A 13441-nucleotide genomic window follows, 5' to 3' on the forward strand; every position below is an offset into this window, starting at 1 on the left:
ATTCAAATTATTTATATTACATGTTTGCCTTATCATGACTTTGTGACATAATAGCATATAATACTTTTGGTAGATAAATTATAATATGTTAAATGGCTTAATCATATTTTTTGTTACATATTCATAAAAACTTTTGTTACATAATAATTCATATAATTTTTGTTACATAATTACTTAAAATGTTTCAAAACAATTTTGTTAAAAATCCAAAACAATTTTGTCCACCAAATCATTTCATTTTTTAGGTAGATCATTAGTGTTTGTGGCTAGTTATAATCCATTTAAACCAGATTTCAGTTTTCCTTGTTACAGTAAATTTCGGGAATTGTTGAGATGCTTTTATTAAGCTGAATATTGTGACTGTCAGGTTCGCAATACTGAAAACTTGCATTTTCAGTTACAAACTTTTTGTAATCACATTAATTAGAAAATGCATTTTAACAGTAATCAGTGATTCACAATAATAAACGCAGGCATACATTTCTGAATTTACAATCATTTTAATATTCAAATTTGTTTAGCTAATAAAAAAATTTGTGTGACCCAATCTTGATCTGTTGTCTAAATGATCTATAACATTACCTCTGTAAACAAACACCATAGTTTGCTGTCTCTATCAACTGAGCATGCTCAGTAGAATTTACATTCTCCAAGCTGACCCCATGACCCTTCAATGCAGAACTTCTTACATTCTCCAACCATCTTCTAAAACATTTTGCCTGCAAAAAATAAAGATAAATCTGTCAGACTTTATAATATGTAAATGACAAAATAAATCAACTTGCACTCATTGGGTGGGCAACACCAAATTAGTTTCAGATTTATAAGACAAATATTGGCAAACAAGTGAGCTCTTGTTTTACTGATGTCATTTTGTTGGGCTGTTCAATATAGTTTTTATAAGAATTCTTCGACTGTTTTCATTTCAGGGCCTTTTATAGCTGAGTATGAGGTATGGGCTTTGCTCATTGTTGAAGGCTGTACAGTGACCTATAGCTGTTATTTTTTGTGTCATTTGGTCACTTGTGAAGAGCTGTCTCATTGGCAATCATACCACATCTTCTTTTTTATAAACATGCAAGCTTAGATAATGTCATCTGTGAGTGCATATTAAGGGCCTAACTTAACATATTTATGAAGTAATTCAAAATACAGTGGATTCATTAATATTCGTTGAATACCAATTTTCGTGGATTTCGTTGGTACAGGTTGACCACGAATTTAAATGTTCAATGAAATGCTTGTATGTAGACATTGGCAAAAGCACGAAATTAAATATCCACGAAAATTGGTACCCACGAAAATAACTGAATCCATAGTAATATGAAACTGACATTATTTCCCATTATATATATTTTTGGCATGATAACAATCCTACCCAGTATGAGAGATTTTTACAAAGTGGTCCAAGAGGACTTGCAGTCAAAAGATGTTAATGTTGTTGTACAAAAATGGTCATGTCAATCGGTAGCAGAGTATTGATGTGTAAATAATGGATGAAAAGCATAAGCCTATCAATACAACATGCAGGGGATAGAAAAACAGTTGAACTTGTATTGAATATTTGTTACTCTCTGGTTTTTTTACCTTCAATATAAGCTCTTCCCTGGTTTTTGTATCTACATTGTACAGTTTCCGTAGCAATTCTACGGCCAGGATAGTTGACGACTGGGAACCAGATGACTTATTGGAACCATCAATACTAATACCATCTGACAGCCTGTAATAAAATTGAAACAAATTATACACAAATATAAAATAGTCAATTAATTCAAACAACTATCATAATTTAGACAACAGATTTTTCATATTTTCAGTTATTTCTTACAGGATTTTATGAGCAAAACTGTGGATTCATTCATTTTTTAGGGTACCAATATTAGTAGATTTAAGAAAAATTGTATCTGTATGGATAATTGATTTTGTGGTTGTGCCAAAGTCTTCATGCAACCTATAGAAATTGGTACTTCTTTGAATATTTCAAATTTGTTATTCTCGCAAATTGGTATCAAATGAATTTAAATAAGTTCAAGTATTATGGTGAATCTAAGAAAACAAAGAAAGATCAATTAACCCTTGTGATTCTTGTAAAAGTCAATAGGAAGCTACTACAGAATATTCCTTCTATTCAATCTTTAAACAAGAAGAATATTACATCAAGAAGCTTGTTAATAATTGTTTTGTGTCACATCTCAATGTTTTTTCTTTATTTTGTCATTTTGAGACTTTGGTGTTGAATGCAGATCAGTGAAAGTTTCTGTTTAAATTAGACCCAAACTTAAGTTATTGACAGTTCAAGGCTTGAAACATTGCATAGACACAAGTGTTCATTATTGGAAACTGTATGTTGACCTTTTGATTTTCAGATGGAGGGTCCGCCTCGTTGATATATTTTTTTGTTTTGTTTTGTACACCACTTTTAAGCACCACCTAGTGGCTATTTCATGGCAGCCAGATTTTATTGGTGGAGGAAGCAGGAGTGCCCAGAGAAAATCACTGACCTTTGATAGTCAATTAAGATTGGAGTTGAGTGCATCCGCACGAGCAGGGTTCGAATACACAACCTCAGTGTTGACTGGCTAGTGATTACAGTAGAAACTACTAGGCCACCAAGGCCCCCCACCTCATTGATGTAATTATTCGCACATATATGTCAATAATATTTCTCTTTATAATCATCAATATAAGAAAACTATATTCGAGAAGTTAAAAGCAATTGAAATTTCTTCCACACAGATTATAATAAACAGACCAAGAATAGGATTGTTAATAGTATTGGCAACTAGATGTGTTGGTCAGTTGAGTTCTCCCAGTTCTTTTTGAAAATGACAAGACAGACTTGAATCTGTTGGGGTCTTATTCTGAGGTAACCTGCACATAATGCTAATAACCATATAGTACTGCGCCTGTCATTCCTAAGGCTTCAAAATTCTAATGATTTAATTGCTGAGCACATAAGTTAAACATAAATCAGATGCTTTCTTAAAAGTTTTGTTGACACATTGAATTCCTAAAATACCTTTATAAGGAATAGGTGAAAAATGTACATTTGATAACTTTCTTTTATTACTAATCATGCTTATAATGCAAATACACAATATTTTAAACGTCTCCCAAGGTCATTGTCAAGTTTTCCCTATATAGATATTAACTATGTTTAAATTTTCCACGATTTAAACCACTGAAAGTTTGTTTGCTTTACTATTTTTAAAATACATGTACCACATATACTGTCTAATCAGAAAGCTAAATATGTACGTGTATAACCAAATATTTATCATAATATATTGACACTAAATAGGTTATCCCATGAATAACTCCTTTATTTTTTTTTCATCAAAATTACATGATCATTACATAAGAGAAGTAGAAAATATCGTAATAAAGTATACGTTTTTGTTGTTAAAGTTTATATTTTTTATCTATCATGTAAATTAGACACAGGGAATTCCTGGTCACATTTTTGTTCAATAAAATTGAAAATGGAAATGGGGAATGTGTTAAATAGTCAATATAAACCCAACCGTAGAGCAGAAACCAGCTGAAGGCCCAATGGGTCTCCAACACAGCCTGAAAATAAATAGATTTCAAATAGTTTTATAACAATTTGGGAGCTTTTGATATTGAGTTGGAATTAACAAATGATTATTAACCCTGGAGTGCTTTTATTAACATTTTTAATGTCTCCTAGATGTAGATGGTATTATACTACTTGGAAACCTACTTTGGCTCAATAATTAGGTTGACAATACAGAATAAAACATTTGAAAGAAATTTCTAGTTGTCTCTTCAATCAGCAACCTATCATAAGATAATCAATGCCCTTTCTGGCATCAAACAGTAATTTTAGGCCACCATTAGCATCAGATTGGTTAAAGTTTTACCATGATTCGTCAAAATTGTCTTATCTTCAATCGCCAGAGGTCTAAAATAATTATCGTTACCATTATTTTCGAAAAAAAATGGAATGTGATTTCGAGAAAATCAGTTGATTTTTTTTTTGTCTCTAAAAGAAAGTACATTTTATAGTCATGATAGTCATGCACCATAATTTCCATTGACTTTATTTGGCAAGAACTTTTACTGATTGTGGTCATGAACATGACGAAGGTACCCCCACTGCGACCCTCTTTCATATACAATCTGGAAATACTTTTAATATACACTTACCTGCCATCATTATCTGAAAGGGGAAGTAATCCATTTGGCATCTGTCCTAGATGTTGGGTTTTCTCCCTTTGAATTTCCTCAGATATTCCATGGCCACTATTTTGTAAATGCTTGGGAATTTTTAAGTCAATCACGCCAGTAGGAAGTCCAAATAATTCCTCAACTTTTGATTTTAATCTTTTTTCTTGAGAATCAGAAAACTTTGATTTATGACTAGAAGAATCATCGCTTTTGATTTTTTTACCATTAGGAAAATTTTCTTTTAGAGAAGAATCAGAACTTTCAAATTCATCCTCTAATTTTTTCCTAGCTTTAGATTTAGTTTTTCTTTCCACAGATGAATATCTTGTCTTTGATTTCTCTCTCTGATTGTATCTCTGCTTTTCAGATTTAGGGGGTTCCCTTAAATCATCAAGTGTCATAGCACCTGGATCACATTGTTTTAAATCATTATCAAAAGTGTGTTTTGATTTATGTGATTTTTCACTACTTTTTCTAGATGTCCTTTGCTTCAGATTGCTCTGAATCACATGACTAGAATCCTTATCATTTTTTCTGTCACTTCTCTTTTTCTCTTTACTTAAATGCTTGCCCCTATGATTTTCACCGTCATAACTTGTTCCGTCCCATAAAGGATCAAAATGAGGCACATTACTTTGAATGAACTTTGAACTCCTTTGACTAGAACTCAAAGGGTTATCAAAAGAAGCACCATTTTCAAGTAAAGGAGCATAACATTTTGGACAAGTCAAATTTCCTTGCCGACTTGAATAGGAACTATTTTGAATACAGTTATGGCATCTGCTATGATCAGGGCAATTCCTACATAATAAATTACTATGGCAATTTTGGCACTTTGGAGAGGATTCATAATTATGAATATATATACAAGTAGTTGCTTTATCACGTTCAGGCACTTGGTCTAAATCCTTAAATTTTGAATCTAATCCGTTTGAGGTTAATTTCTGATTGTCTTTCCCATTCAAAACAAATTCCATGTTATCTTGCACTAGTTTTGTTTTGGGTGATGGATCTTTCTTCCTATTTATTTTATTACCAACACTTGTTAACAGTCCGGAGTATTTTTCTAAATGTTGCATAGCTTCATAATTTTGATAAGACATTTTAGCTAATTCTTCATCAACTTGTTTCTTCGTTACATTTCCCTCTTCTTGTCTTTCTTGTAGGTTTCTCTTCTTCTTACTATTCTTAGCATCTACACCAAGTAATCTTGGACTAACAAAATCGGCATCACCATTTATTTCATCATTTTGGTAATCATTTTGACCTTGAGGTCGTTTTAAAATTGACCTCAAAGCTGCAATTTTATCAGTAAAATCCAACCCTGTTTCATCTTCATCATCCGTGAATTGTAATTTTTTCCGCACAAAGTCTTGATTTTCAAATTCTTCATCCATTAATCTCCTTTGTTCTACATCGTAACGATATATTCTATTTTCAAGACGACGTATTCCATGACTTAATTTACTGACTGGATCCCTGTCCTTCCTGTGTGATATGTAGGTTTTCCCTCCATCAAGACGTTTCTTTAAATCAGGGAACGGGTATCTTTTCTCTTCCTTATACATTTTCTTATCTTTGATTTAATCTACATTTTTCTGCTGACTGTTATCATGTTCTTTTCTTATTTTCATGACATAAAGGAATTCTCTTCTTATTAGCACCATAGTATCCTGCAAAAAACAAAAAAATAATCAATGTCTTAATATGAAATCCTATTTATCAAGATTCACACTTTATAAAGCTTTCTTGTGTTTAAGCAGTGTCTTTTCCAACAATGTCTATGATGTATTTTCACTACATTAGAACTATAGTTATTGGTGATGATTTTCACAATAAAAGCTCATAAAAAATTAAATTTCAAAAATAAAATGATGAAAAATGAAATTCTGCATGACAAGGTCTTTTCAAGCTTTACCTCAATACAGAATGTACAAAAACAAATATGTATACTGTCCTTCTCAAAAGTTCAATATAACTATAAAAAAAAGGCAAAGATATCACAAACATAAACTAATTCAACTAAAAAAAAGATGTATTATCACATCAGCAATTTTGAAGAACAATTCCTTTCCAAGATGCAACACTATTTCTGAATTTGTCCATAGATCTGACTGTACCATTCAATATATAAAAATTAGAAACAAAGAAAAGAAATCCAAATTTTTATTATCTCATTCTTGGGCCTATAATAATTCAACTTGAATTTCTCTAAGCACAAATATATTTTACGCTCACTATGACTTTAAATTGCACAAATCAGCACTTGAAACAAATGTGTCAAAAGTTCTGTTAAGAATGCCAATTTTGTTTTAAACGCCTTTTGAGACTTTGTGTACTCTTTGTCCTTATCATAATCAAATACTCCAAATCTTATACCTGCCACGGTTCCTAACCGACAAGTATAAAAAGTAATATACGAGGATTAGAATTACATACCTTTAATTTTAATCTTCTAGTTATTGATCTGAAATATTACCATTAAGAATCCTAAACTTTTGTTACAGTGTTGCATGTTATATTGTTTGGGCTTACACGGAAAGGTGAAAAAAAGCTTACTGTTTAATTAACTATTGATTCAATTTACAAAATCTTTTATCTCTCAATTTCATCTGGCAATGTGAACAATATATGTTAAGTTCTAAGCCTCAACCATGTCTAAACTTATGCAGGCAATCTCTTTTCTTTATTTTTTTTAATTACGTTTTACATTCTGCTATGTAGTTCCCTTATATCACAAGTCAGCCACCATGTATAATAAATAAAATACAGCTTTATCTAACAGAAAATACATCTGCCCCCCCCCCCCTCCCCCCCAAAAAAAAATGGATTAAGTTTTTTTCTCAAATACTAACATTGATTGAGTGACCTATTGTCCAGTGGCAAATATTTTATGCCTTTTCAGTACAAAACAAATATAACAACAAAGTTGGTAAGAAGGCCGGCAAATTAGTCAATCAATATAAAGGTGAGATAGGGTTTGTTGGATAGAGGCAGAAATTTTGACTTGCTATAGGTCACCTACTATATGGACACCTTGAAGTAATTTTGCATGTGCTCTTTGATATGAACTGACTGACAACCAGTAACAATAGATTCAACCCACTCTTAACTTTTTCAGAATCAAAACAACTGATACAGGGAAATACATATAATTTCTAATGTAAACGTAATTTTTCTACTAATGAAAACAATGTAGCTTACAGTATATAATGTAACTTATAAAGCTTAAAACTAAGGTGTGAGCCAAGGCTATGTGTTGAACACAGCACTTTGATCTATAATGGTTTGTTTTTGCATATTGTGACTTGGATAGAATTGTCTCGTTGGCGTTCATACCACATTTTCTTATATCTATATATGTGAATATGTCATTTGAAAATCGTAACAATTATGTCACTTACCAATTTATTGTACATTCCAGTTAATACATGTGCATTCCATCATAATTGAATTTGATTACACTATTTCAATAACTTATCAATTATGAAAAGTTTTAAAAGTCAATATATGTGAATAAAATAACTTTCAATGAAACATTGATTTTTACCTATGTAAATAATCGTGTGTTCTCCATTCACGAACATTAGTCAATAACTTTAGAACAATACAAGTCTATGTAAATGACACTCAGCGTCCTGTGCTAGAACAATTCCATAGTTTGTCCGACAAAACAAACTGTTTACCCATCTGTGAAAACTTTAAACACATACACTTTTACTGTTTTTATTCTCTTTTCAAATTTTGAACAAAACAGTGTTTTTCTTTTAAGTGAAAATTTCTTTAAATCTTATCGCATATTAAACAACAAAGTCACTTGGTATACATACTTCTATTATTGTCAGTTTAAATTTTTAAATAACGTATAAAAGCGTCTTTGAATTTCCACTTACCTGTCAAAAGCCCGGTGATTATAAAATCCAAACTAAATCTGCCGAATTTCCATCAAACTTTCTCTTATTAGAAGGACTTCTGTGTACCTATAAATCCATGAATTTATTATTAAAGATTTTACTTAGCCGTATAAAACAAAAAATGTCTCTTCGTCAGAAATCAAATCTTGTATTTAACTCCACCTGAATATAAATCCTAAAGAAAATATTTTCTAAATAATTATGTGTATTCCAGGGTCTAATAAATTAATCATAATTACTAATTCCTCAAGGTAAAATATTAAATCCGAAAGATTAGCTAATCCCCGAAATTGAAAAAATCACATATAGCCAATTTGCTTTCAATGTAGATATGTTGATTAATCTTTTCATCCGTTTAAATATCGAAAAATAGTACTAATGCCTTACATACTGACATGACTAGACCTGTGAAATATTTTACTGTTAGATCAAAAATCATATCAAACCATGGCTCACCAAATTTAAATAGTACTTTTCAACAGGCGCGATAATTTTGTCACTCATCTAACAGATAACCTACCGTATGTCGGCAACCGATGTCAAATTCTACATATCATTTGCATAAAAGATTTAATGGTAAATTAATATACTAATTGAAATTTAAAACGACTGTAGCATTAACAATCTATTTAAACCATCATAGAGTTTCAAAAAATATTGGCATTGTCGTTTTTTATCATATAATGACTTAGCTACTTTAACATTTAACTCAGTTGGTCAAAAGCTATAGAATTGTCCAGATAGATTTATAAACAGTCTGACCACTAAAATACAATAAAACACCAAGTAATGTCCATGAATATTGTGTTACGTATTTCATACCACTATAAAGGTTTGAGTTGATATAATGCCATGTCTCTGTTAATTGCCTGTGTGGATCTACTAATAAACAAGAATGTGTCCTCAGTACACGAATGCCCCACTCGCACTATCATTTTCTATGTTCAGTGGACCGTGAAATTGGGGTAAAATCTCTAATTTGGCATTACAATTACAAAGATCATATCATAGGGAACATGTGTACCAAGTTTGAAGTCGATTGGACTTCATCTTCATCAAAAACTACCTCGACCAAAAACTTTAACCTGAAGCGGGACAGACGGACGGATGAACGGACGGACAAACGGACGCACAGACCAGAAAACATAATGCCCCTCTACTATTGTAGGTGGGGCATAAAAAAGGCCAAAAGGGCCGTATACAGAGTTTTAATTAGTTTTTAAGAACTACCAATATAATGGGTCGAAAAAAAAAGTGAAACATTTAAAAAAAAATTTATGCAGCTTTTGTTTCATTTTTTATCAAAATAAGAACCTTAGTTCCTTCAGTAAGGTTAGTGCTTTCATACAGTTTTGAAGCTGTGTTTTTTTTTTAATTTATTGTACGCCATAAATCAGGATATAGCTTTTTTCCTTTGGTTAAAATTTTGTCATGATATGTATGGGTTTTACTCATTGATGAAGGCTGTAAGGTGACCATAATTGCTTACATCCACATAACTTTTACTATTGTAAATAGTTGTCTAATTGGCAATCATACCACATCTACTATTTTATGTGGCCCATCAATACATCTGTTAAATAATGGCTTCTTGATAAATTTGTTACTTTTGCACACTTTCCAGAATTTTTGTTAAAACTTTTTAATTTGTAACAAACAAAGAAAGCTTTAAATTGTTTAAACGTTTAAACCAGTCAGGAGCCTGTTGTTTAGTGGTTGTTGTTTGTTGATGTGGTTCATAAGTGTTTCTTGTTTCTCTTTTTTTATATAGATTAGACTGTTAGGTTTCCTGTTTGAATGGTTTTTACACTAGTCATTTTTGGGGCCCTTTACAGCTGTTCAGTGTAAGCCAAGGCTCTGCGTTGAAGGCCATACCTTGACCAATAATGGTTTACTTTTACAAATTGTGACTTGTATTGAGAATTATCTCATTGGCACTCATACTACATCTTCTTATATCTATTTGAACTTTCAATTTTCAAGATAATATTAACCAAAATAATGTTGTGTTGCTTGCCTTTTAAAGAATAACATCAGGGTATGGAATGATTTTGGATATATTTAACTACAAAATTACTTTTTTTGTGTATGACTGTATTTGTTTTGAACATTTTCTACCAGAAACAATTACTAACTCTAAATAAACATACCTGGTAGTTTGTGTTCAATGCTGTTCTAGTATTCTTGTTGGTGATCATTTTGGTATATCTGAAGAAAAACAATAGTATATTTTAGTTCCAATTTAGTCTCATATTCAATATTTGAGGGTTATATCAGACCTGTCAACTTTTGAAAATCTCCATGGGGGATTTAGCGTGCGACCAGATTTTTAAGGGTTACAATTTTAGCGACTTTTCTGTGTGCATTGTTTTTTACTCCTAAAATAATCTAAGTTCTCTTCTTTTTTCTTTTGGTATACTAATGATGAGCTTGTAGGCCTTGATTTCTTTATTTGCATGATTCTTGTACTATTAAATTATAATATACTAGTATTCAAGCATTTTTTTGTGACAGATATATGAACAGGACAAATGAGAGACAATATTAATTCAATGACAATCATTTGATTATACCGTGATAACATCAAGAAAGTACTCACAACACTAAATATATTTAATTTCAGACCAATGCATTCAATTTGTTTTATTATATAAGTTATTTATCTTATCTTATTGCAAATGAAATTTGAAATTTAATATATATCTTTGTGTCATGAATATTGATGTAATCCATTGTCAATTCAGTTTAAATAGTTATAAAACTACCAAACGATTGCCAATTGTTTTTTCACTAAGAAACCATGGACAATGTACAGCTTAAATTCAATAATTAACAATAAGGATTGAAAGTTTTTTCTGAGATAAATTATGAAGATATAAAAGTTCAAACCGTTTGAAGAAGATGAGGTGAAATAGTATTACACTAGATTTAAACTTCATAGCTTAGAACATTGTATACATTTCCATAAAAAAAAGGGGTAGGGTTGTCATTGAATGTGATGTACCACATTTTGATGAACAACAAATTTTAAAACCCTTTTCTAAAAAGGAATTCCACACTAAGGATCTCTGGACAAAAAAAAGACACCTATGTATGTTCATGGATCCATGGAACACAAATTACTCATTTTATAGCATATTTTTCATTATGTAAACAATCTAAAATAAAAAATGGTTTCAGTCACCACAAACTGTTGTACTTAATATTTATCATGCTATAAAGTTATAAGTCTTGTGTAGAGTAAAAACTAAGCAATGTTTGGAGTTGTGGTTTAAAATTGCTGACTATAAACTTAAACAATTTCGTAATGTCCTCTATATTGATTCTATTCAAGTCAAGATATCTGAAATCAGTGTTGACAATCATACTTAATATCCAAAACCAATTTTAAATTTCCGTTATAATCTCTTAACATGATAACTAAGTCGTCTTTTAATTCAAATCTTAAAGAGCTGCGATAATTAGGATCTTTAAACAACTTTTCCAATCTTTTCTTGCTATAGATACTAAAGATTTATCTAAATTAAGCTTATTAAATTTTGGTACGAGAGAAGTGTGGTCACTACACAAGTGGATTAGCTGGACGTTTAAAGTAGATAGTGTGTTATGTAACATCCTTAGTGTCTTTTGAACAAACAGTTCATTGAGGTTGACTTGTAAGTGTCTCCGTTAAATCACATTGTAAATAGATGTTGTACTTTTAATATACTGGAAGGGGCTATATCCAAGACAAGAATTGTCCAAATAAAGCATCAATGATGGATTTGTTTACTTGATGTTTGAAATCATAAACTGTTATGGACTTTGGACTTTATTTCCTAGTTCATTGACATCATATAACTTAAGCTAGCCTACTCCCCCCTTTTCACACTAAGTGAAATGAGAGCCTGTATCATTGGCGGATCCAGGGGGGTGTTCCGAGGGTTGGAATCCCCCAATTTTTTTGGACGATCGATGCATTTGAATGGGAGCATATAGTTGAAACCCCTCCCCCTCTTTATCCTGGGTTGGGACCACCCCTTTTCTAAATGGCTGGATCTGCCCCTGTGTATTCTGAATGATATTTGTAGAATTAATTGATTGATTGATTGGTGGTATTTAACACCACTTTCAGCATTTTAGGAAGTTTAGCAAAGAGAATGGTATTGTTGATACAATCACATACTAGCTATAATTAGGTACTGCAATCTCATCTTTTGTTCTGGTTTTTTTTTTTTCATTACCTTCTAGATTTTTGAGAGATTTGAGTACAAAAGTGTAAATGCTTAAAAAAATAACTGTATCATATATGAACATTGACATTTCCCACTTAACTATATACATTTGTACTTTAGATATATTTTTATTCAAAAATGTAACTAAACAACCAAAATGCTCTTCAAAAAAAAGAGAGAAATCTTCAGGTTGCTATCATTGAAAAGCAATATACATTCAGTTCACAATGATAAAATTTCATATCAGATATATATATATAAAATTTATAGGTATAACCCCACCTTGTTTGAATTATAAACCTGCTAAGACCTTTAAATCTCTTCAATATTGAGTCTATATTGCATTTCACATAATAATATTACTCCCTCGATTTTATGGGGTGATACATAATAAAATATAGATTTACACTTCAATTTGTCCCATAAACTAGGTCTATATTCACTGCTTAGGGTAGCATTTAATATGTTATTAAGTAAAATATAGGAAGTCATCAAAAAGAACAAAGTGAGTGGTAAACTGAAACTTGGATGTCTATGAACAATCAATTCCAGCTTGTTAGAGAGCTCTGGCATGTGAGGACAGAATAACTATTCCTCTTATTTTTTTTTTACTTTTAAAAAATATTGACCTAGAACTACTGGTATTTTTATTGTTCCACAGACTCAGCATAGAAGATGGTTGTATAATTTAGTTATTCATCAATTTAAGTGTTGAAATATATGTCCGAGAACACAATTATTTTGTAGTGCATTTCTTTTAGAACATAAATGAAAATAGAAAAAATCCCACCTGCGCTTTCTCAAAGAAATTTTTACAGTGTGTTGTACTACTTTTGGGACAAATTATATCAAAATTATAGAAAACTTCATCGGCTCTAACTCAAAATATGGACAATTCTATGTTTAGGGCGTCTTGAAATCTTTTGACAGCTTCTGAAGTGCTAATTTTTATCCTTTTTCAGCTGGACCAAATCACTACTTTTCTTTAAAATTCTGGACCCAATTTTTTTTACAGTGTAATTTCACCCCCCCCTACTTGCAAATTGAGGCATTAAACATGGAGAAATAAATTTGGAAGGGGTATAAAAATTAATGGCAAGTAACCCACTGTCAACACTAGGG

At 31.1% G+C, this 13441-nt stretch overlaps 1 protein-coding gene across 2 annotated transcripts in view; it reads right to left on the reverse strand.

The window, feature by feature from the left end:
- Nucleotides 1-13441, reverse strand: part of LOC139499879 (uncharacterized) — a 65472-nt gene that overhangs the window by 38442 nt on the left and 13589 nt on the right. Inside the window, exons 2-6 of one of the 2 annotated variants that reach the window (XM_071288453.1) lie at nucleotides 10256-10313; nucleotides 8085-8171; nucleotides 4171-5864; nucleotides 1588-1720; nucleotides 583-719 (exon numbers count right to left, since the gene is read on the reverse strand). In XM_071288453.1, the coding sequence (XP_071144554.1) occupies nucleotides 583-719; nucleotides 1588-1720; nucleotides 4171-5759 (1859 nt within the window). In that variant the 5' untranslated portion in view covers nucleotides 5760-5864; nucleotides 8085-8171; nucleotides 10256-10313. Of the gene's footprint in view, nucleotides 1-582; nucleotides 720-1587; nucleotides 1721-4170; nucleotides 5865-7595; nucleotides 7966-8084; nucleotides 8172-10255; nucleotides 10314-13441 lie in introns of those variants that run through there. The other variant, XM_071288454.1, reaches the window with a different exon arrangement.

This window comes from Mytilus edulis, chromosome 13 (genome assembly GCF_963676685.1).
Source record: "Mytilus edulis chromosome 13, xbMytEdul2.2, whole genome shotgun sequence".
In the NCBI taxonomy this organism is placed as follows: Eukaryota; Metazoa; Mollusca; class Bivalvia; order Mytilida; family Mytilidae; genus Mytilus; species Mytilus edulis.